Source organism: Theobroma cacao, chromosome 1 (genome assembly GCF_000208745.1).
Source record: "Theobroma cacao cultivar B97-61/B2 chromosome 1, Criollo_cocoa_genome_V2, whole genome shotgun sequence".
NCBI classification, from domain to species: domain Eukaryota; kingdom Viridiplantae; phylum Streptophyta; class Magnoliopsida; order Malvales; family Malvaceae; genus Theobroma; species Theobroma cacao.
The window spans coordinates 2409636-2431424 of NC_030850.1; the positions used below are offsets into that span (position 1 = coordinate 2409636).

General features: G+C 36.8%; 2 protein-coding genes across 2 annotated transcripts; one reads left to right on the top strand and one right to left on the bottom strand.

The window, feature by feature from the left end:
• LOC18611090 (3-ketodihydrosphingosine reductase) lies at nucleotides 1903–3870 on the bottom strand. The gene is made up of 5 exons (XM_007047132.2): nucleotides 3436–3870; nucleotides 3073–3332; nucleotides 2811–2904; nucleotides 2598–2709; nucleotides 1903–2389 (listed from the first exon to the last, which is right to left on the bottom strand). Exons 1-5 carry the CDS (start codon nucleotides 3569–3571, stop codon nucleotides 2203–2205), a joined length of 789 nt encoding a protein of 262 aa, XP_007047194.1. The 5' UTR covers nucleotides 3572–3870; the 3' UTR covers nucleotides 1903–2202.
• LOC18611092 lies at nucleotides 8325–21315 on the top strand. Its single transcript, XM_007047135.2, has 25 exons — nucleotides 8325–8473; nucleotides 8659–8825; nucleotides 8969–9078; nucleotides 10681–10846; nucleotides 10962–11062; nucleotides 11672–11744; nucleotides 11843–11978; nucleotides 12122–12282; nucleotides 12383–12507; nucleotides 12588–12687; nucleotides 13152–13248; nucleotides 13470–13521; nucleotides 13687–13788; nucleotides 13876–14022; nucleotides 14096–14258; nucleotides 14372–14614; nucleotides 14697–14851; nucleotides 15487–15615; nucleotides 16186–16303; nucleotides 16417–16612; nucleotides 16790–16901; nucleotides 16984–17138; nucleotides 17700–19143; nucleotides 19454–19648; nucleotides 20385–21315. The coding sequence occupies exons 2-25, from the start codon at nucleotides 8690–8692 to the stop codon at nucleotides 20859–20861; spliced, it is 4893 nt and encodes a 1630-aa protein (XP_007047197.2). The 5' UTR covers nucleotides 8325–8473; nucleotides 8659–8689; the 3' UTR covers nucleotides 20862–21315.

The following is a 21789-nucleotide window of genomic DNA, read 5'->3' on the forward strand; positions in this document are numbered from 1 at the left end:
TCCCATTTTTCACGATTCATGTTTGAATGTTGTTGACGAGGAAACCAATGTTATGTCACTACATGTTTCATGAGAATGATGGTACTGGGTAGCACAGGAATGCACATGAAATGGGTGGTGATCCTGTTAATCTTTTTTAGATTTTTTTCTTATTCTTTTGATTTAATCTCCCACGAAAGCGATTTCTCCTTTTTCTTTTTTTTCTTACAAGCATTTGTTTTTCTGTTTACTTTCGCTGTTTTGCACTCTTCCTTGCGATCACTGTCCTCGTCAGCACCAAAAGGAGAAATCCAATTATTGCGACGGCCCACAAAATTTGTCCCGTTTTGGACCATATTGCTTGTTAGAAGAACCGACCTATCCGTCCCACTTGACCCAAAAATTAAACAGCCCGACGGATGGGTGATGGCCACCCCCCTTAATCATCTTCCTAATCTTTCCATGTCTCAATAATGGACTGATTTTGAACCGTATTAAGCACCTTAATTAAAAACCCAAATACCATCTTTCTATGATTAGACTAAAACGTACATCAAAATCCCCTTTCAGGACCAGGCATGATAGGGCAGGACCCCACGAATGACGGCTCCTCAAGGAAGGATTTTCAATCCTCTGCTCCCCAATTTTCCTGAAAGATACCTTTTGTTATTTTTATTACTTTTCTTAGCTAGCAATGGGGAATGACAGATGGTTTGAGCCAATTTTTTTTACTTTGGGTGGGGGGAGGCTGTGTGTCCTAAATTAAAACACGAAGTCCTAATTTTATCCATGCAACCGATGTCCCCCATCAAACGCCTCAACTTTCTTTCGCGGACCCGGCCCCCACTCAAATATTATAACACTATCACCTAAAAACCGACAAAGATATTTTCCTCTTTCTCCAACGGTTTGTGATGAAAAAAATAATTAATCATAACTCGATTGAAATCATTTTTTCACGTGAAATATTTCTATATACCTTTGTACCATTTGGTTACTATAAATAAGTACGGGATGACATTTTTTATCTTTTCATGTCTAATCATTTAGAACAAAAAATTATAGTCCATGGAAATATTTTTCTTAATTTATGGAGAGCCTGAAAACACGTTATTGATTTATATATATATTTGATTATAATATTTGAATATTTAGATGAATATTAAACTATATATTATTTTAAAAGTTAAGATTAATTATTTTTATTTAATTAGTTGAATTTAAGTATGTCAATGGTTATTTTGTAACCGGATATTTTATATGACTTGCAATTACTAAAATTAATGTACCTTATTATCGGGTTTGAACAAGATTCAAGTAGTAAAATTAATACTTGCTACATGTTTGGATAGTGGTCTCAACTCTTAAGGTACCCGAACTAGATTATAGATAACAATTTTTAATATTAAATTTTTATTATATATTTTTTTGGTTTATAAATTCTTTATGATTAATGTAATTCTTATTAAAATTTATTAATTGTTCTAAATAAGATTTTAAATTTTAATTTAGTTTTTAATGAATTAACTTTAATTTATTAATTTAATTTTTATTAATAATATACATAAATATTAATTTTAAATTTATTTTAATTAGATATTTAACGAGTATTATAGATATTTAACGGATAGTTTTTTTTTGTTAAGTGATATTTAACGGATAGTGTTTTAGGTTATTCGAATACAAATGCAAATAACAATTTAAAAATTTAATCTGTTATTTATAAAATATGAATACTTTATCAATTAAAAGAATTTGAGTTAACATATCTTAAAAATAACGGCTATCCTATATGTTAACATCCCTAGTTGAATTCCACAAAAGAATTTAATTTTGATATGAAAATGATTAGTCAAAAAAGTTAAAAACACATATGAACATTAAACAACATGACATTGCACCAAGATGTATTTTACACATAGCTCGAATTATAAACCAAGATGTATTTATACTTTTCAAACTCCTTATAGAGAAGGAGAGAAAAACAAAAAAACCTTGAGTGAATCTTTTACATAGCATATCTTGAAGTGATTGTTCCAATGACACTTTGAGATCCAATTCAAGTGCCATGTCCCAAACAACAATATAAAGCATCAAGCAGTGTACAAGAAATGGAAACTATTGGAGTAGATGATAATGATAGTAGATATTGCATACGATTTGAGGAGGGAGTCGAGCAAATGGGAAGATATTGTAAGGAGAGAAAGAGATGGAATTGAATGGCTAATAGAATCTGGTGATGGAGGGACGGAGGTCAATCTCCTGGGTCCAAGCGGTCCGGTCTTGAACATGCAGGTGCCAGTAGGTCTGAGCCAACGCGTCTGGGTCCATCATCGTGGCGGCCCCGTCCCCTCCCCCTCCGCTTTGCTTTTGCTCCCCAACCAACCCTCGCTGCGATGCCGATGGCCCCCTGCATTTGCGTTTCACATTTATTGCTCATCATTCATCAGTTTTTTTCAGTAACCATCGCGTCTTGATTGCGAAGACTTTTTCAGTTGTACATTCCCACCTATTATTTTAAAAATCATATTTCTAGAATATATCCGATGATTTTACTGTAATTTGGAGTTTTTGCCTCCATGAATATGGGATAGGATTCATCAAGAATAGTTTTATACCTGGGTGGACCGATAACTCCGTCAATGATAATATGGGCAACATGGACACCAAGAGGCTGGAACTCTCTTGCCAGGCATTGTGATAATGCTCTCAGGGCAAACTTTCCACAGCCTGTTTCATTTACAAGAAACTGCTAAATTATTCTCATTTTTTTGTTTTTTAAATTGGGTTGGATTAGTTTTCTGATATGTTTAACTGGGGGTGAAAATTACATAGTTCAGAGAAACCAGCAATGCCGTTGAGTGAAGCTGAGCAGCCAGTGAAGAGAATCGTTCCCTTTCCTCTTTCTACCATCCCGGGGAGTACCTTTCATCAATTAGAATGTTACAACAAAAGTAAAATTCCTTCAAAAATTTGATAATGAAACCAATGAAACAAAAGCCGAAATCTAACCAGACAAAAGCAAAAGATAGGCTTCAGATATGGATTTGGATATTTCTGTTTGGAGAACTATAGGGAAACTAGAAGGGGTACCTGTTGAGCGCAAAGGAAAGCACCAAGCGATGACACAGCAAGAGATTTCTCAAAGGAATCGATTTTAATGTCAGTGAAGTTTGTGGGGTGCCAAGAAACTCGCTGATTTGCATTGTAAACCAGAACTTCTACAAATCCTAGTGAGAGAACCCCTTCAAATGCTTCCTTAACACTTCTAGAATCCGAGCAGTCTATTCTGATTGCAAAGACTTGCGCTTTCTCTTCTCTGGCTATCTCATCTGCGAATCTTGACAATCTTCCTGGAAAACATGTAATCCACTGATTAGCACTAGAAAGAGTGATAATGGATAAAAGGGAAAAAGCAAAAAGAGAAACATTTTTGAAGCAAAAGAAAGAGGGCACCTAAGTCCCGGGCGAGGATGGCGACGGTGTATCCTTCATGAGCAAACTTGAAGGCAATAGATCGTCCAAGCTTAGGGCCGACGCCTACAATGGCGGCGATGCCTTTTGTGGAGCTGGAGCTTGCCATGCTGCGCATCTTTAGCAAATCTTGTGGGGTACAAAGAGTTAAAAACCAGATAAGAACAGCAACAGCAGCAGAAGCAGCAACAGCAATAGTTTTATAGTGTTTGATACTTGAAGCTTTCAATTTCCTTGTCCAAAAGATATAAGAGACCTTATAGTTCAAAGGAAAATGAGAGAGCAGTTGGGACTGTGGTTACAAGCTGCTGTCTAAGTCATTGCCTCCTAAGTGAGAGGCACTTTGCCTTAAACCTCTCTTACATTAGAGTCTTGCCTCCCTTTTATATAACCCCACCATTTTATTTCTTCTCTCACTCCATCATCATATATGGAATGATGAATCTCTGAATTCTAGTGATTAATACTGAATCACAGACTCTTTTCTGAAAACTTTGCTTGGTTGGTAAAATGTCATTTTTCAAGCTTTTTGAGGAAGAATCCTTGTTTTATTAACATCAATGGTCATTGGTCCATATGCCTACAGAGTGTTGGGGTTAGCTAGTTGGAGCTTTACCTAATTGTAACAGGCTAACAGGGCAGGGTAGCAAATGCCAACTATATATATACATAGTCCCATCCACACCACGCTGTTCAGGATTAAAATCCATGTTCAATATTGAACAGTTTAGCCTTTACCCTTTTTTATCAAGTAGAGACAAAGTTTTAGGGTCTTCCAAATTCCAACAGGTTCAAAGGAAATTTCAAACAGGGCCTAGATTTTCCTTCCCTTTCTAGGAATTTGTCCCCAAAATTTAAAAAAAAAAAATTGATGGCAAACTCAACTGTTTTCCCAAGAAGGTAGGTTTGTTCCCGGTCTCCTGGCCTTCACACGAGGCAACTACATTTATCTGTACTTTACACCGTTTATATGAAAAACACTATAGCAAAAGAACTAGTTTCCTTCATATCTGAGATTGTTTTTTTGTACTGTGTAGGGCCCCTTTTTTTCTTCTTGGTCCTGATATGAGAGATACCATATCCCATACGATTTACATTGCCTTGGCAAATTGTTCGGGATGATTGGTATGGGGACATCACATGTGCACAACCCTCCTGGTTTCCTGGCCAGTAAATTCTTGCCAATTGGTCCTGAAGAAGGAATATGGCATCAGTTAGTTTTGCTCTGCTTTCATCCTTTGAGAATATTTTGTGAAAAAAAAAAAGTGAAAATGCTTAGACGGACCTACTAGGCTTTTCCAGGACTTTCGGACACATGGAAAGTTCAGCACCTAATGCCAAGTTGCTCTTCCTGGGCTAACTGCCAAGTGCACAAGCATATATTTCCAGGTCAACTTCCGCGGTTAGCTTCACAAAATTAAAAGACGACACATCCATCCAAGTTCCTTTCGTATTGAAAAAATTCTAGTCCAACCCATTAATGCTATTCAACTGTTGCGTAATTTCACCATCTTGTACATGAATTCTACATAGATTCTATAATGTGAAAATACCCAATCACTAAGTGCTTGATCAATTATAATTCTTACTAAAACCTAAATCGAAAATTTGCCTTTGATGACATATACAATTCCAATTATTCATGTATATCATGAAATGTGGGCTATCCTTCTAAAGCCACCTATAGCAATGTACCCAAACCACACAGCTTAAAGTAATTAGAAAAACCAAGGAGGAATTTCAACCATTAGTACCAAACAAAAGTAAAAAGAATGAATTACTCGAGTTGCGTGGGTTACCAGTCATGCAACAGATGAGGAACGATAAGACACGGTAAGTTGGATAACATCTTTTATGTTGTTTCAAGGGTGTTCTTTTGTTTTCCACCATCTCTTTAGCTTTAAAGCTTTCTAAATAAGGCAAAGGGAGAGCCACCTGCCGGTCCGAAAGTTCTGTCTTAACTGCTGAATTTAGGCCTCAACTAAGATGCAAAAGTGAGGACAAGAACAAGATAAGGATAAGAAATGAGAACTGTTTTGCCTTCACAGTCTGTTAATTAGAATGCTTAGGGAGGTGATGTTTTAGGTATAATGCGACCATTTCTTTCTTCATCTTTTCTATTTTATTCTCGGAATGTTAATGAAGAAGTATAACACTAATTAACTAGCTTCAGCCACGTCTTTTTGAAGGATTTTCTCCCCACACTGAAAATATGATGAGAAATGAATACAATCAAACGAGTCAAGTAGCTATTGATATTGTTCTTGATTCCCTCTTATGATTGTGGGCAAAGTTCGAAAGCTGAAAAGTGTTCCAGAATGAACTTTTTATATACAAGATATTTTTCTCCCAAATCTCCAAGCTCTGGCTTACTCGTCTTTGCCCTGCCGACAACCCCACCAACCCTTTTTTCTATGGACGAAATTGACACACATTCACGACTCATTTTGAGACTAGGATTCCTCTAATATATGCAAGAATCCCCACCCTATACAAGCATTTTTTTTGTAGCTAGCTAGAGCTTCTTTTTTAGATAAGGACGCCAGCTAGACTGTCTATTGCTCTGGTTGTTGCAGAAGTGAAAGGGAAGATACTCACGTTCAATCATTAACTATGGGACCCAGCTAGTGGAAGTCCTATCTCAAACTTTTTAAGTCCTGTAAGAACCCTAGTAATGAATGGCCCATGTTTTAAAGGATCTAGATCTTCCTCCTCGATTTAGCTGATCGGTCGGACTTCTCTCAACAAGTCTTATTCTTCTTCAAATCAAGCTTTCAATCCCTTCCTGAGTATGTGGCTTATGTTTCCCGGTTGTAGATATTCCAATGCCTGCCATGTTCTTTTGTTTTCGGTGGCGCTGCTTGCTAGCTTGCTTGTCGTTGTTGATTATATTTGAATATTTTGACCTGTAACACTGGACGGATCAAAGAGATTTTTGTCCTACTAATTAACCTTACAGGCATGCTACCGCTAGAAAAAACCTTCTCACTGAAAATGCTACTCCGGATGCTTAAACAGGTTAAAAGAAAAACTATGAAAACCCATCGATATTGGTTGAAAGTTAGAGCACCGAAAGATGACAGTGGTCATTTTCATGATCGAATAGGCAACTTGTATGCTTTTCCCCTTCAAGAAGGCAAAACACAAGAAATGAAAGGAAAAAAAAAAGAAGAAAGGGGGAATGGGAGGATATATATGGCGTTTTGTCAATTTCACTACATTCCATCCAATATTCTGCTTTATTAGAGGTGTCTTATTCCTCAGTATCGTCCAAGAAATCCAAAGTGAGATGGAGAATTTGGATGAGCTATACATGAAGACAAACGCAGCTTTAAATACAGATTTCAATACCTATTAAGTTTTCATATTCAACTTGTACATGGCCCCTACCCTCCGAAGAACTCTGTGGCTGAATTTGGATAGGAAGGAGCCGTTCAGGCGGGTTTCAGTCTTAGCTGAGCCTCAGATTCGTGCCTTCGGATAAAGCTTTCGTCCTTGGGAAGAGAGCCTGGGTGTCACTTTCCAATGATGTATTTAGTGACCTTTGATTGCAAGGTTATGATGATGGTTAGTAATCTATATCAGATGTCACAAGAGAAGGCCTCCAACATTAAGCAAATGGTTGGAGTATAAATTCTTCTATAATTCATTTCTTCATTGTAATGGGACCATATATTTTCCCCACAACACCAATCTTTCAAGATGACAAATGAGTTTTTTCCAACAATAAATCTGCCTGAAAATGTCTCAAAACAAAGCCCATTTCTTTCTTTTTTTACATTCAATTCCATCAATCGGGTGTGTGCATAGTTTAACTTTTCATCTTTTTCTGAGTGTGATTCATTGATTCACTGAGAGAGAGAGAAAGAGAGAGAGAATAGTGCAAAAGTTAGTGCCCCAAGCCTTTAAATCGATAGTACTTTTACAGGGTAAAAACAACAAAGCAAAAAGAAAGACTGGAACCATTGACCAACCCACCAAGGTGAGACTGTGGGAGCAAAAATAGTGATTATTATTTTTTCCTGGTTTTCTTTGAACTGTCCTTTTCTGCTAGCCCACATTTTTTTTTGAATGTTGGGTGATTATCATTCTTTTTGATTCTCAAACAAAACTACTTTTCTTTCCTTTCCTTCTATGAAGTGACTTGGATCTTCAGATTCTTTCCTTTCAGATGTGGGATTCTTTGTATACTCCAATTACATGTTAATAAAAAAAAAATAGGGCTTATTGTAATACTGTGATTAATTTGCAAAGCTTTAATTGAAATTGTTGGTGCTGTTTTTAGCTCTTTTTTTTTACTCATGAAAATTTTATGGGGAAAGATATTTCGAAGGAAAACTAGAAATTAAAAAAAAAGAGTAAAGGTTTCAATTTTTAAAAGATTTTTCTCCATATTTTTTGTAAAAATTTCTTTTTCCTTGCCGATTATTAAGAATATACAATTCTTAAATCAGACTCCATATATAAAATTTAATAAAAAATTATTTAATTTTTCTTGAATAATTTAAAGATTCGTTTAGATATTATGTTTATTTTATTTTCCTCATTTTTCTTTGGAATTTGTCCAAAAAACCAGAGACAACTTTAAAGCCGAAGCCCAACCTTAGCCCAGTTAAATTGGCCCATAATTCAGATCAGCAAAATGTCCAAAGAAAATACGGGACTTCTTCAAGCTGGCCTATTAACCTAGACGAAGATGGGCTTTAAAAGGTACGGCCCAAATTTGCATTTCCCCATTACTATACTACCAAGGTCCGTGCAAAACTCGCTTAGTCTTCAAGCAGGCCTACTGTAACTAAACCGACAAGAATTTAATACATGGGTTTAGCATAATATGGGCCCAAATCCTCCTGTCTCCGTCACTCTCCGACTCTCTTTTTCGGCTGCCGAGGAGTTCTCTATCTCGTTGTCTCTTTCAACTTCATCAACCTTCATAGTTGTTTTTCGATCTTCTTTTTCTCCACATTTCTCTTTCGAAGGAATTCCAGATGAACTCTCTCGTCAGATAAGAAAGCAAAAGGTAATGAAATTAACCTCAGAATTCTTCACTTCCCTACTTGCAATCCAGATCAGATCCATGTGTCCCTTCTCTTCGTATTTCTAATTTTCCTTTTCCGATCCTGAGTTTTGGTTCGAAATTTTGTTGGCTTGTCTGTTTACATTTCTAAAGAGCTGAACTTTGTTATTTCTTCTATGGTTCATAAGGTGGGAGATAGAGAGTTGAAAAGAAGAATCAATGGAGTGGACCACGTTGCAACACTTGGATCTACGGCATGTCGCTCGAGGCATTCTCAAACCGTTACAACCTCACGCCGCCGCTTTTCATCCCACTCAGGCTCTCGTTGCCGCCGCCATCGGCACTTACATCATCGGTAATAGCAACTAGAACCCTTGCTAATTTGTATTTGTGTTTTTTTTTTTAAGAATTTGGATAGATTTTGAAATTTGAAAATTCTTATAGTTTAGAAGTTGAATCAGGTTTAAAGGGAAAAACTTGGATCTTTTTTGGTTGCAGAATTTGATGCTTTAACGGGAAGCAAGTTATCAACTATAGATATTGGCTTGCCTGTGGTTCGAATGTCTTACAGTCCTACAAGTGGCCACTCTGTCATTGCTATTCTTGAGGTTGGTTCCGAAATTTGAATTTTTTTAGCTTCAAAAAATATTGATAGAATTGAATTGCTGCATGTTAAGATTGGTATTAGTACAATCTTTAAATCAGTTATTGCAGATCGAAGAGCATAATATTGGTATTAGTACAATCTTAAGATTTTAATGCCATTAGATCTGTTCCTTTAAAATCACTCCAGAATGAGGAAACAGTTTGAATTTGTTTTGTTTATAAGATTGTAGTGTCATTTTAGAGTAGGGTGTGTTTTTTCAACGTGTGGCATTGATCTTGTAGATAGCTGACTTAAAAGATTCGTTTTTTTCCTGCTTTCCAATTATTAACAAAACATGTTGTCTTAAGATGGTTTATTAGAACCTATTTCTGCTAATGGTTTTCTAAGGATCATATATTTCAGGCAGTTGTTCCTAAGTCTTGAGAATGGTGATGCTAAGCAGGCTATGTAGATATATAGATTGTCAGACCTATGTGATAATAAACAAAATTTGGTAGTTTATTCATTATTCTGAAATTCCCGTTAAGATCCAAGTGTGCGATTTTTTATGTTTTCCTGAAGGTCAACGTTTCTGTTACATAGTCTTTGTTACATGGACTCATCATTTTGGGTCATTGTACTGGTGTCGACATGACACCATGCCGTTATAGGTACGATATATGTGTCTGACGAGGCATCAACCATACAAACATAGTCTCTGCTCCCTTTGGCTAGCTACAATTGCAGCTGGAAGAAGAAGAAGAATAGAGAAAGGGAGGGAGGGAATCCAAGTCTGTATTATACTGCTTCCTGGCAAAAAGGGAGAAGACAAAATATTTCTGCTGCAGCGCCGAAGAAGATGAAGAAGAATAGGAGAAGATTTAGGGATTTCCTTTTAATTATAACTTGGGCTAGTACAAGGAGCTAATAGTCAGGTCCAAATTCCATTCAAATTAGTCTTACTCTAGCGCAAAAAACAAAAGGATCTCTCTTAGGCTCTTGCCTAGCTAATAATTATATGGGTTTGAGCTTTGAGATAATAATCCTTTTAAAAAAAGTATTTTTGCTAGAATAAAACTATTTAAAATGAACACTGATAGTAAAATAAGAAAAAGAGAAGGGTTTTCTTTCTAATTAAAGCCAAAAGGAAAAAATAAAAATTATTTATATATGGTTTTGCTTTTATATATCTTCAATATATTATTATAAGACGTATCGATGTGTCTGTATGCTACTTTTAGATCCTTTTAAGCCAACTCCGTGAGTCCAAACCTTTAAGCAAAAGGGGAGTTAGACACACATGTCCGTATCCTACTTTTGGATCATTTTAAGCTGACTCTGTGAGTCCATAACTTTAAGCAAAAGGCAAAGCAGACATGCAGATACCAGTAGTGGACACCCATACCTGAGTTGCAACTGACTTTATCCTTTTTATTTGTACTTGATCATTAGATTACATTTTGAAGAAAGAAAAATATCCTTCTCTGACGTTTTGGTTCAATGCAATAATGCTTGTGGTTGTTTAGTTCTTTAAGCTCCTGTTTTACATGAATGGTCGCTCGCCTATATGAAGTTCTCTTACGCTAGTCATAACCTTTGTTTTTCTGAAAATTTCATGTTGCAGGATTGTACAATACGTTCCTGTGACTTTGATGCTGAGCAAACTTGTGTTTTACATTCCCCTGAAAAGAAGATGGAACACATTTCGTCTGATGCAGAAGTCCATCTTGCTTTGACACCTCTCCTACCTGTTGTGTTTTTTGGTTTTCATAAGAGAATGAGTGTAACAGGTTGGTTTGCTCCTTGTGTTTTCTAATTTTATCAATTCTTCTATGCTTACACCATCCTATTGTACTATGGAAGTTCTAATAGTCATTTCTAATTCTTTAATTGTCATGCATGAAGTTGTTGGGACTGTTGAGGGTGGGAGAGCACCTACAAAAATAAAGACAGACTTGAAAAAACCGATTGTTAATCTCTCTTGTCATCCTCGACTACCTGTTCTGGTACATATTTCATTACCCTGGGATAATTTATTCTTACCATTGTTATTATTTCTTGTTGCTTTCTGATAGGGTTGTAAATGTATTTATTTGCTTGAGATGTTCATGTTTTTTCTGAGATGTAGTTCCAGCTTGAGTTAAAAATCATTAGAGGCTTCAATGGTTGGGATATACTTCTATAGGCATGAAATTGAACTTTGAATCTGTTCTTTGCTTTTTGCCTGCTCATTTAGTGCACATGAGAAATGTACTGTAATATCGAAGTGCCGGATGCTGAATATGCTTGTTAGTTTAATTCTGATGGAATCATTGCTTAAATGGATCTTTTCTTCTTGGCTGCAACTGAATTTTCAAAATGTCAAATTAATTCATGTTGCAAACAGATCAATAAGAAATCTGCTGTATTAAATTATCTGAGTAGCTAGCCACTGTTTTTTGTTGTGACATATCCGACTAATCAAATAGCTGTTGGACCAAAATCTGATCCATTTACCTGTCTAATCAATGATTTGTATCACTGCTAAATGATCTTTTTCATTCTCATGATTAAGAATGTACTAAACAGCTGTTTATTTTCTGGTTCCTGTCACCTCCTTTCTGGGAAAAAAAAAGTATGTAGCGTATGCAGAAGGTTTGATTAGGGCTTACAACATTCGTACATATGCGGTTCATTACACACTACAACGTAAGTTGATGAAGAACTGATTCTTCAATTTTTTTGGACTCTATTATATTGGTCATGTTCAAAGATCATATTACTTTTTTGTACCTTGTTTCTTTCAGTTGATAATACCATTAAGCTCCTTGGTGCTGGTGCATTCGCGTTTCATCCAACACTGGAATGGATTTTTGTTGGTGATAGACGTGGTACGCTTCTTGCCTGGGATGTATCAACAGAGAGACCTATAATGATTGGAATGTAAGCATTTTTTTCCCTCATTTTCTCCTTTCATCTTTCTTTTCATTTCTTCTTTTAACGCCTCTGTGTTCTGTGTGCTGATAGGAGTAGAAGAAGATATTCTAGGCACTTCTCTGTTGAAATATTCTGTTTCTGCCATGCAGTGTACAGGTGGGTTCTCAACCTATTGCATCAGTTGCTTGGCTCCCAATGCTGCGTTTGCTTGTCACTCTTGCCAAGGATGGAACTCTACAAGTGTGGAAAACACGGTTGATGGTTAATCCAAATAAACCTCCCATGCAAGTAAATTTTTTTGAGCCTGCTTGTAAGTTACTGACACAAACATTCTGTGAAGGGAGGATATACATACATGTTTATCTTAAATGGAAATCACATACACAGATCTTTTACTGTTTTCTTTGCAGCAATTGAATCATTGGACATCCCACGCATTCTGTCTCAGCAGGGTGGGGAAGCAGTGTATCCCTTACCACGAATTAGAGCTTTGGAAGTTCACCCAAAATTGAATTTAGCAGCTCTGCTTTTTGCAGTTAAGAGCACTTACCTATATCATTGCATTATAAACTGTTTGTTAATTTCTGTAGTATAAATGTGCATTTTCTATGACAGAATATGACTGGCGGTGACAACTTGAAGAATAGGGCTGCTTACACTAGGGAAGGAAGGAAACAGCTCTTTGCAGTTCTGCAAAGTGCCAGGGGATCTTCAGGTGGACGTTTAGTTAATCTGCCTACATTTGTATTGTTGCATATGAAGAAAATATTCCGTTTTTAAATAATTTATGCCACTATAATTTCTTAATATACTGGATGCCAAGTGTTAAGGGTCTTACAGCAATTATAAAAGCAGTTTAGACATTTGATTTCTTATCGAGCACAAGCTTATGCAAAATTCTAACCTCATTGATGTGATGGAAACAGATTTGAATGTATTGTTTTGTTGGGCACTGCTTTTACAGAATCTATACTCATATTATCTGGAAACTATTGCTCATTTTATGTTTATCATGCTGTATACATTTGCCAACTTTCTGATTAGGAAATAAAGAAAGCTCTTTATGCTTTTTATTTTTTTTCTTTAAATTATATAATTTTTTTTCTGAATATCATACCATGGTTATTCATTATGCTTAATTCTTTGACTATATTTGCTGAAAGTTGATATCACATGCAGCATCTATCTTAAAGGAGAAGCTCTCATCCATGGGTGCCTCAGGAATTTTGGCTGACCATCAGCTTCAAGCACAACTGCAAGAGCAAGACATTAAGGGGTGAGTTAGATTTGTTATCAAGCAAACTGGTCTTTGTAAGCACAGCTGGGGTTTGGAACTTAAATCTGGATGTGCTGATAGACCTTTTTAGTTTGGATTAATGATCATACATTTATAGCTATTCCACATTATTGTGCATAAATTCCTATCTTGGTAGTGATTTCGTTTGATGATACAATTGTGGGATGTTTATGAATGACCACTTATTTATTTCATGGCAGCAAAAGTAATCTTACAATTTCAGACATTGCACGGAAGGCATTCCTCTATAGTGTATATTTCTTCCTCTTCCAACTTTATTCATATCAAATTAAGCTATTTATTTTATGTATTAATTTCTAAATTATAAAGTTTTTTTTTTTTTTTGGGGGGGGGGGGTGTGGGGAGAGGGAGGGCAGTGATTTACCTTTAATTCATTATCTTTCTTGATTATTGCAGCATTTCATGGAAGGTCATGCAAAAACTGCTCCAATATCTAGGCTGCCTCTCATCTCTATTTTAAATACTAAACATCAACTGAAGTACATTCCTGTTTGTGAGGTACCTTGGCTGGTGATATTGAATATGCATCAAAATCTATGTTGCCTTTGGTTAACTTTTATCTAACATGACTGAATTTATTGGCAGCCTTTTCATTTGGAGCTCAATTTCTTCAATAAGGAGAACCGAGTTCTTCATTACCCTGTCAGGGCCTTTTATGTGGATGGTGTGAACCTCATGGCTTATAATCTTTGTTCTGGAGCAGATAGCATTTACAAGAAACTTTTCACATCGGTAAATGCAGAAAGAGATGTATTTTTATTGTTATGACAAGGCTGTGATCCTTAACAATAGGTTTTGCTTTCAGATGCCAGCAAATGTGGAATATTATCCTAAACATATGGTTTATGGTAAGAAGCGGCACCTATTTCTCATTGTTTATGAGTTTAGCGGCACTACACATGAGGTGGTCCTCTACTGGGAAAATACTGATTTAAAGTTGGCTAACAGCAAAGGAAGCACAATCAAGGGTATGTCTGTCTGTTAAGCATGGATGCTTTGCATGTTTTACCTGCTATTTTCTCTTTGTATATGCCTCAACCAGACTATTTTGTTTATGATATTTTTCCTTTCAAATTTTTAGGTTGCGATGCAGCATTTATCGGCCCCAGTGAAAATCAATTTGCTATTCTTGATGAAGATAAGTCTGGACTGGCTTTGTATATTCTTCCAGGATTGGCTTTAGAAGAAGTTGATGGAAAAAATGGTGCAGTTGAGCCAAATCTTTTACCTGATCAACCTGTGGATGCAAAAGCTAATTCTATTCAGGGTCCTGTGTCATTTATGTTCGAAACTGAAGTCGATCGTATATTTTCCACTCCTATAGGTGCTTGGGGGCATATGATTCTTCATATTGGATATTACCATTTGTAATACGTGATACTGATCAATATCTTCTGTGGTTGCAGAGTCAACTTTGATGTTTGCTTGTAATGGGAAGCAGATTGGCTTGGCAAAGTTGGTTCAAGGATACCGTCTTTCAACTTCTGATGGCCACTATATATCAACGAAAACAGAAGGGAAAAAGACTTTAAGGTTAAAAGTAAATGAGATTGTGCTTCAGGTTAGTAATTCAACTTTTTAAGGATGACTTTTGATGTGTTTATTTCATGAAAGCCTTTTAAATATAGCAATAAAATTCTTAAATAAAGTTTAGTATAGTTATATATATTAACTAAAAGTAACAAAGTATTTAATTTTATTAACTATCTTTGCTTGACTTGCAAATGCCTGCGCTTTCTTTCTCTTTAAATATTTAGTTAATTTTTAGTGAAATCTCAATCTAATAAGCATGTGTATAATGTCAGTTCATGAAAGGTTCTGTTCATGAATGTATTAGAAAATAATAATAATATAAGACCAGGAGTTCCTGAGGTCAACTGACTTTCTTCTTTCTTGTACAAGATCCCAAACATTGCTATATTGCCATGTTGATAAATGAAATGATGACTATTTTGGGATCTGTTCCAATGTACTTTGAACTGCCTATAAAACATATGCATCTTTATAGCCAAGAAAAAAAGCATTTATTTCATGGAACTGAATACATACATATCATATACAGAAACTCATACATATTTACTATGCTTTTATGTGCCTATGTATACCTGTATGTCTGTTTGTGCACAAAATCACATATCTATCTGTAGGATCTAACTAATAGTTAGGATTTTTAAACATGTTTTTCAATATCTGCAGGTACACTGGCAAGAAACTTTGAGAGGCTATGTTGCAGGAGTAATAACTACTCACAGGGTGCTTATGGTTTCAGCAGATCTTGACATACTAGCAAGCAGTTCCTCTAAGTTTGACAAAGGAAATCCTTCAATATCCTAAATATGGAGCATAATTTTTTACACAAAATACACACATGCATGCATGACTGCATGTATATGTTACAGAATAACTGTGTCCATGCATACTTGTAAAACTATATACATATTTTCGGTCTGTTGTCAGTGTACCCAATGTTTAGCTAACGGAGATCACTCTTTTTTATCTTATATTAGAGAAAGTCTGTCTCTGACTCGATCTCCTGTTTCCATGACTCTCATTGGAGCAATGCCTGCATCCACTAGCTGTGGTTGCTGATGGGGACATAATTTTAGCATCTTATTCTCTTTTTAGTTGTTTTATTTCTCTTTTATTTCTTTTGCTTCTTCCTACCATTTTCCATCTTGAATAGCACTCTGATTTTGCCTGAGACATAAAATCATTTGTCAAGACTGGACCAATGTAAATTCAACCTGCATTAATCTGTTAAGGGAAGAGAGGTTCTTTTCTCAACGTATGTGGTTACACTGTGTGTATATTTGCATGCATGCTTGTACAAATACATGTAAGTAATGTATATAGTCAAGATTTGTAAATTTGTTTGACTGCTTAACTCATGCGCACTTTAGATCCCTACTGTGGGTTGGACCTGCACTTCTCTTTTCTACTGCAACTGCAGTTTGCATTTTAGGATGGGATGGGAAAGTGAGGACCATACTCTCCATTAGCCTGCCAAATGCAGGTTTGTCATTTTCTGGTTCTCAATTGCTTTTTATGCCATTATATTGTATCAAATACAACTCAGTGCTGCATCATTATATTGTGGAGTTACTGAGATAATCTTCTTTTCTGCAGCTCTTGTTGGGGCGTTAAATGATCGGTTGTTGCTCGCTAACCCTACAGATATAAATCCCAGACAAAAGAAGGGGTTTGAGATTAAGACCTGCCTAATTGGGCTTCTCGAACCTCTTCTTATTGGTTTTGCTACCATGCAACAATATTTTGAGCAGAAGCTTGACCTTTCTGAAATACTATACCAAATAACATCAAGGTTTTATACTCCCTTACTTTGTATATTTTCAATGTTTTCTGCCTAATGTTACTCATTTAATTGAAGTCTTACTCCTGTTTGATGTGTAAAAATGTAGTATTTTGCATTAGCTATAATCAAAGTGGATCTATGGATGAAACTTGACATCTGACTTTTCTACTGTTTTACCTTATTAAGGTTTGACAGCTTACGTATCACTCCTCGATCTCTTGATAATCTAGCTAGAGGTCCTCCAGTTTGTGGAGATCTTGCAGTATCATTATCCCAAGCAGGTCCACAGTTCACTCAGGTGAATGAATGATTATGTGTTATGTTTCACATTTTACTACCCTTTTACCTTTGGTTCTGAACTTGCTACAAAACAAACTTAGGTGCTGCGGGGAGTCTATGCAATCAAAGCACTTCGTTTTTCTACCGCTTTATCTGTTTTGAAGGATGAGTTTGTGCGTTCTAGAGATTATCCAAAATGCCCACCAACCTCTCATTTGTTCCACCGGTTCCGCCAGTTGGGATATGCCTGTATCAAGTAAGCATCAACCTCTGTCTTTGTCACTGCTAAATTTCTGGGTTTAAACATTTTTAATTAACTTCTTGTCAATGGAGATAGCTACTTTTTTATAAAAGAAGAGGATATGTTGGTATTTTTCAGAAGATTAAATTGTAATATATCATGCTAGATACTTGTGTGCTGGCCTGTGGTTTAGAGTTCAGATTAACATTATGATTGCTACCAGTGTGCACTGAAAATTTGAATTAGTATTCATACCAACCTTCCGTACATGTAAATTTCAGATAGATGACTACCAATTTTTGTTTGTGGTAAATATCCCATTGAATCTTTATCTTAAAGTTATTTGTGTCCATTGGGATCTTTATCAGAAGTTCGATACATAAAATATTGTGTGCTTCTTAGTTTAAGCATCTTTTTTTAGAATTATTGTCTAATATTATGTAATCTTTATTAAGAACACTATACATAGGCATCTTCTGATCTTCTAACCATTGACATTGTTGAACCTTCATGCCTGTTTGAATTGTTATTTTATGGTCCTTTTTTGCTTAATGAGACTAAATTTTGAAATTGCAGGTATGGTCAGTTTGACAGTGCAAAGGAAACTTTTGAAGTCATAGCAGACTATGAAAGCATGCTAGACCTGTTTATATGCCACCTCAACCCCAGTGCTATGCGGCGTCTTGCTCAGAGGCTGGAGGAAGAAGGTGCTGATTCAGAATTGAGGCGATATTGTGAAAGGATATTAAGAGTCCGCTCAAGTGGTTGGACACAAGGCATTTTTGCCAACTTTGCTGCTGAAAGTATGGTTCCTAAAGGACCTGAATGGGGTGGTGGAAACTGGGAAATTAAGACCCCTACAAACTTAAAGAGTATACCTCAATGGGAGCTTGCTGCAGAAGTTATGCCATACATGAAGACTGATGATGGTGCCATTCCATCAATTATCACAGATCATATTGGTGTTTACCTTGGTTCTATCAAAGGAAGAGGTAATATTATTGAAGTAAGGGAAGATAGCTTGGTCAAGGCCTTTATACCTGCAGCAGGTGACAATAAGCCAAATGGAGTCCATACTTCTATGATTAAATCTATAGATAAGTCCAAGGGAGTTCTGGGTGGTGAATCCAGGGTTGATTCCTTGATGGGTCTGGAAACTTTAACCAAACCATCTGATAGTTCCACTGCTGCTGATGAACAGGCTAAAGCTGCTGAAGAATTTAAGAAAACAATGTATGGCACAGCTGATGATGGTAGCAGCAGTGATGAGGAGGGAGTGTCAAAAACTAAAAAGTTACAGATCAGAATACGAGACAAACCGAGTACACCAGGCACTGTGGATGTCAATAAGATTAAAGAAGCAACAAAGCGACTTGGTGATGGCTTGGGCCTACCTATAAGTAGGACAAAGTCACTGACTGGTGTTTCTCAGGACCTTGGTCAGAGCCAGCAGCAACCTTATCCTGCTACCAGTGGGTCTGTGACTAACCCCACAGTTTCTGCCCCTGGAGATCTCTTTGGTACTGACTCATGGATACAACCTGCATCGGTATCACAAACAGCTCCTACAACCAAGGGTGTGGGAATTGCTGCTGGACCCATACCTGAGGACTTTTTCCAAAACACAATACCATCCCTCCAGGTTGCAGCTGCTTTGCCTCCTCCAGGAACTTATCTTTCAAAGTTGGATCAAACTTCTCGACAGGTTGAAGTTGGTGGAAAGGTACCACCTGACCAGGTAATTGCACCTGCATCTGATATTGGTCTCCCTGATGGTGGGGTTCCACCTCAAGCCCATGAACGACCTATTCCTTCTGATTCTATTGGGCTTCCTGATGGTGGTGTTCCTCCACAATACTCTGTTCCAGCTGCTGGTATGCCACAGCCTCAAGTTCAGCCTGCACAGACGCCACTATCCATACAGCCTCTCGATCTTAGTGCTCTTGGAGTTCCAAACTCTGCAGAGTCAGAAAAACCTGCTCCCTCTGCTTCTGCTCCAACATCTGTGCGCCCTGGACAGGTGAATATGCATATTATGTTATCTTTTCTCTCTGTTTCTGTCATTCTTGATTATGGAAGGCACATTTGTTTTGTACTTCTATAAACACTGCTATATGTTCCTAATAACTTCAAGTCGCATAACTTATTGCCTGGGAAAAAAAACGAAATAATTTCCTAACAGTATTTGGAACAAAGGTTCTGTTGGCCTATTTGGCTTTCTAGCAATAATCTGTCCTTGTGTGTTGGCAACTCTGTACTTCTATCATTCTCTGGAGATGTGTTTGTAGCTTCTCTTATTCTTCAATTTACTTTATATTTTCCCTTGATAGGTTCCACGTGGGGCAGCAGCTTCCATATGTTTCAGGACTGGACTTGCTCACCTTGAGCAGAATCAACTTCCAGATGCATTATCCTGTTTTGATGAAGCTTTTCTGGCACTGGCTAAGGATAACTCTCGTGGAGCTGATATTAAAGCTCAAGCTACCATTTGTGCTCAATACAAGATAGCAGTAAGACTTCTTCAGGTACAGCATTGTTTTCCAGGCACCAAATTTTAAAAACTACAGCAGTTGTCTTTTTCTTGTACTAAAGACTAAATCCTAAAATGGATTGATGGTGATAGGTTATGATTTAGCTCTTAATCATCCTGTGTGAGCTTTTTATTTTGGCCAAATATTCAATAGTCAAGCTACTATTTTAGGAGATAAGAGTTTTAAGCGTCTGTCAGGTTTTGCAAATATCAATTTAGGTTGAATGTTCCTTCTCTTCTGTCATGATGCTGTCCTTGCTTTTGCATTTATGCACATAGGGTGATGAGGATCTTGTTTAGGCTCTGTGTTGTTGCTAGTAGATTTTAATGATTTTCGTTAGCACTTAAGGACAGTTGCATCATGTATGGGTGTAACTCCAAAGGCTTTTTATTGTGCTTATGGTATTAGAGATCTTAAAATGTACTGATCTCTACAGAACAAGAATGTATCTATTCTGGGTACATGGACCATTATTCAAAATTCTAATATGTCGTTAGTTAAATCAATTGTTTTCAATTGTATCTAGCTGGGTAGTTTATGCTAATTGATGATACGTCAACAATTCATACATTCAAAAGTTAGAATTAATTGTTGTGGTGGATATGCTAGCTTAGCAATAGCATTTGCTTACTTTATACCCAATTAAAAATCTCAAGCCTCTATCTTTGTTATTTGGTTTTAAACATAAAATCATCTTTCATGACTGGATATTGCTTTGGTTCTCCTGCAGGAAATTACAAGGTTGCAAAAAGTCCAAGGTCCAAGTGCACTCAGTGCAAAAGATGAGATGGCTAGACTATCTAGACATCTAGGTTCTTTGCCTCTTCAGGCAAACCACCGAATAAATTGCATTCGCACTGCCATAAAACGAAATATGGATGTTCAGAATTATGCTTATGCCAAGCAGATGCTTGAACTTCTCTTCTCCAAGGCACCTCCAGGTAAGCAAGAGGAATTGAGGAGCCTGATTGACATTTGTGTTCAGAGGGGTTTAACCAACAAGTCTATTGATCCACTGGAAGATCCCTCTCAGTTCTGTGGTGCCACTCTCGGCCGTCTGTCAACTATTGGCTATGATGTTTGTGATCTTTGTGGGGCCAAATTTTCGGCTCTCTCAATGCCAGGATGCGTTATCTGCGGTATGGGAAGTATTAAAAGATCAGATGCTCTAGGAGGGGCAGCCCCAGTTGCTTCACCATTTGGCTGAGATCATATCAGCTTTTCCTATAATCTATCAAACTCTCCTGGAAGCTCACCGTTAATGTCAGAGGTTTTCACCTATTCAGGAGCCTCAGCTACAGAAATCTCCATTCAGGAGCACTCATTTTACTTTTGTTTTGACCCCTTCCAGAGGTTGGGTCCTTTATCATTGAGAATCTAGCAGCGGCCACTAGGTATATAGTTTCACTTTTGATTTATTGGTATATGATTCTTTTTCCTCCCTTCTTACTCACCCCCTCTTTTCATTTGAATATCACCTTCAGTCCCATTTGTTTGCTGTGACTTAGGACCTTCCGGTGTTGTAATATTTCATATTCTAACAGTATACCAATTCCTTGGCTGTAAATACCTTTGGTGATATGCCCATTATAAACAAAAATGATTGGTGTTTCAGATCTTATTCTCAAATAATTAACCTATTGTAAGGTACTTCTTTCGTAGTTACTAGATTGCTAGTGCGACGTGGCACCAACATATGCTGTAACATACCTCGTATCTTATATGCACGTTTCTTTTTTGGCTCATTCTCATATATACACCAGATCGAAGAAAATCTGCACTTGATTCATTTGCTTCAATCGAGCAGCTGTTGTGCAATACGTGAAGCCTGGTGGTACAATGAGTCGTGCCTAACTGTTTCTGCGCTCTCTAAGGTCACATGTCAGTCTTGGAGATGTTTCGACATTGCCAACGTAGTAAGTAGAAAGAAAACTCAGAAGAAAACATTTACCACCTCGCGAAGTGTCGTGCAGTAGAAATTTACGACCCGCTCATTTTGTTTTTTCAACTGGAAGAAAATTTCCATTTTGCCTTGAACTAATAATAGTAATGTGCATCTCTGTATACAGTTAAACAGCTGATTGATGTATTCTGTGCTCAAAAAAGTAGTAACAGTAGCGGATGTTTCACAGGCT

Excerpts from the sequence above, each read along its gene's own strand:
- LOC18611092 (XM_007047135.2), top strand. The coding sequence starts at position 8,690 with ATGGAGTGGACCACGTTGCAACACTTGGATCTACGGCATGTCGCTCGA. Across the intron at positions 13,789-13,875 it reads AGTACATTCCTGTTTGTGAG|CCTTTTCATTTGGAGCTCAA; the intron begins GTACCTTGGCTG and ends ATTTATTGGCAG. Across the intron at positions 14,615-14,696 it reads TATATTTTCCACTCCTATAG|AGTCAACTTTGATGTTTGCT; the intron begins GTGCTTGGGGGC and ends CTGTGGTTGCAG.
- LOC18611090 (XM_007047132.2), bottom strand. The coding sequence starts at position 3,571 with ATGCGCAGCATGGCAAGCTCCAGCTCCACAAAAGGCATCGCCGCCATT. Across the intron at positions 3,333-3,435 it reads CATCCTCGCCCGGGACTTAG|GAAGATTGTCAAGATTCGCA; the intron begins GTGCCCTCTTTC and ends CATGTTTTCCAG. Across the intron at positions 2,390-2,597 it reads GGAGTTATCGGTCCACCCAG|GGGGCCATCGGCATCGCAGC; the intron begins GTATAAAACTAT and ends ACGCAAATGCAG.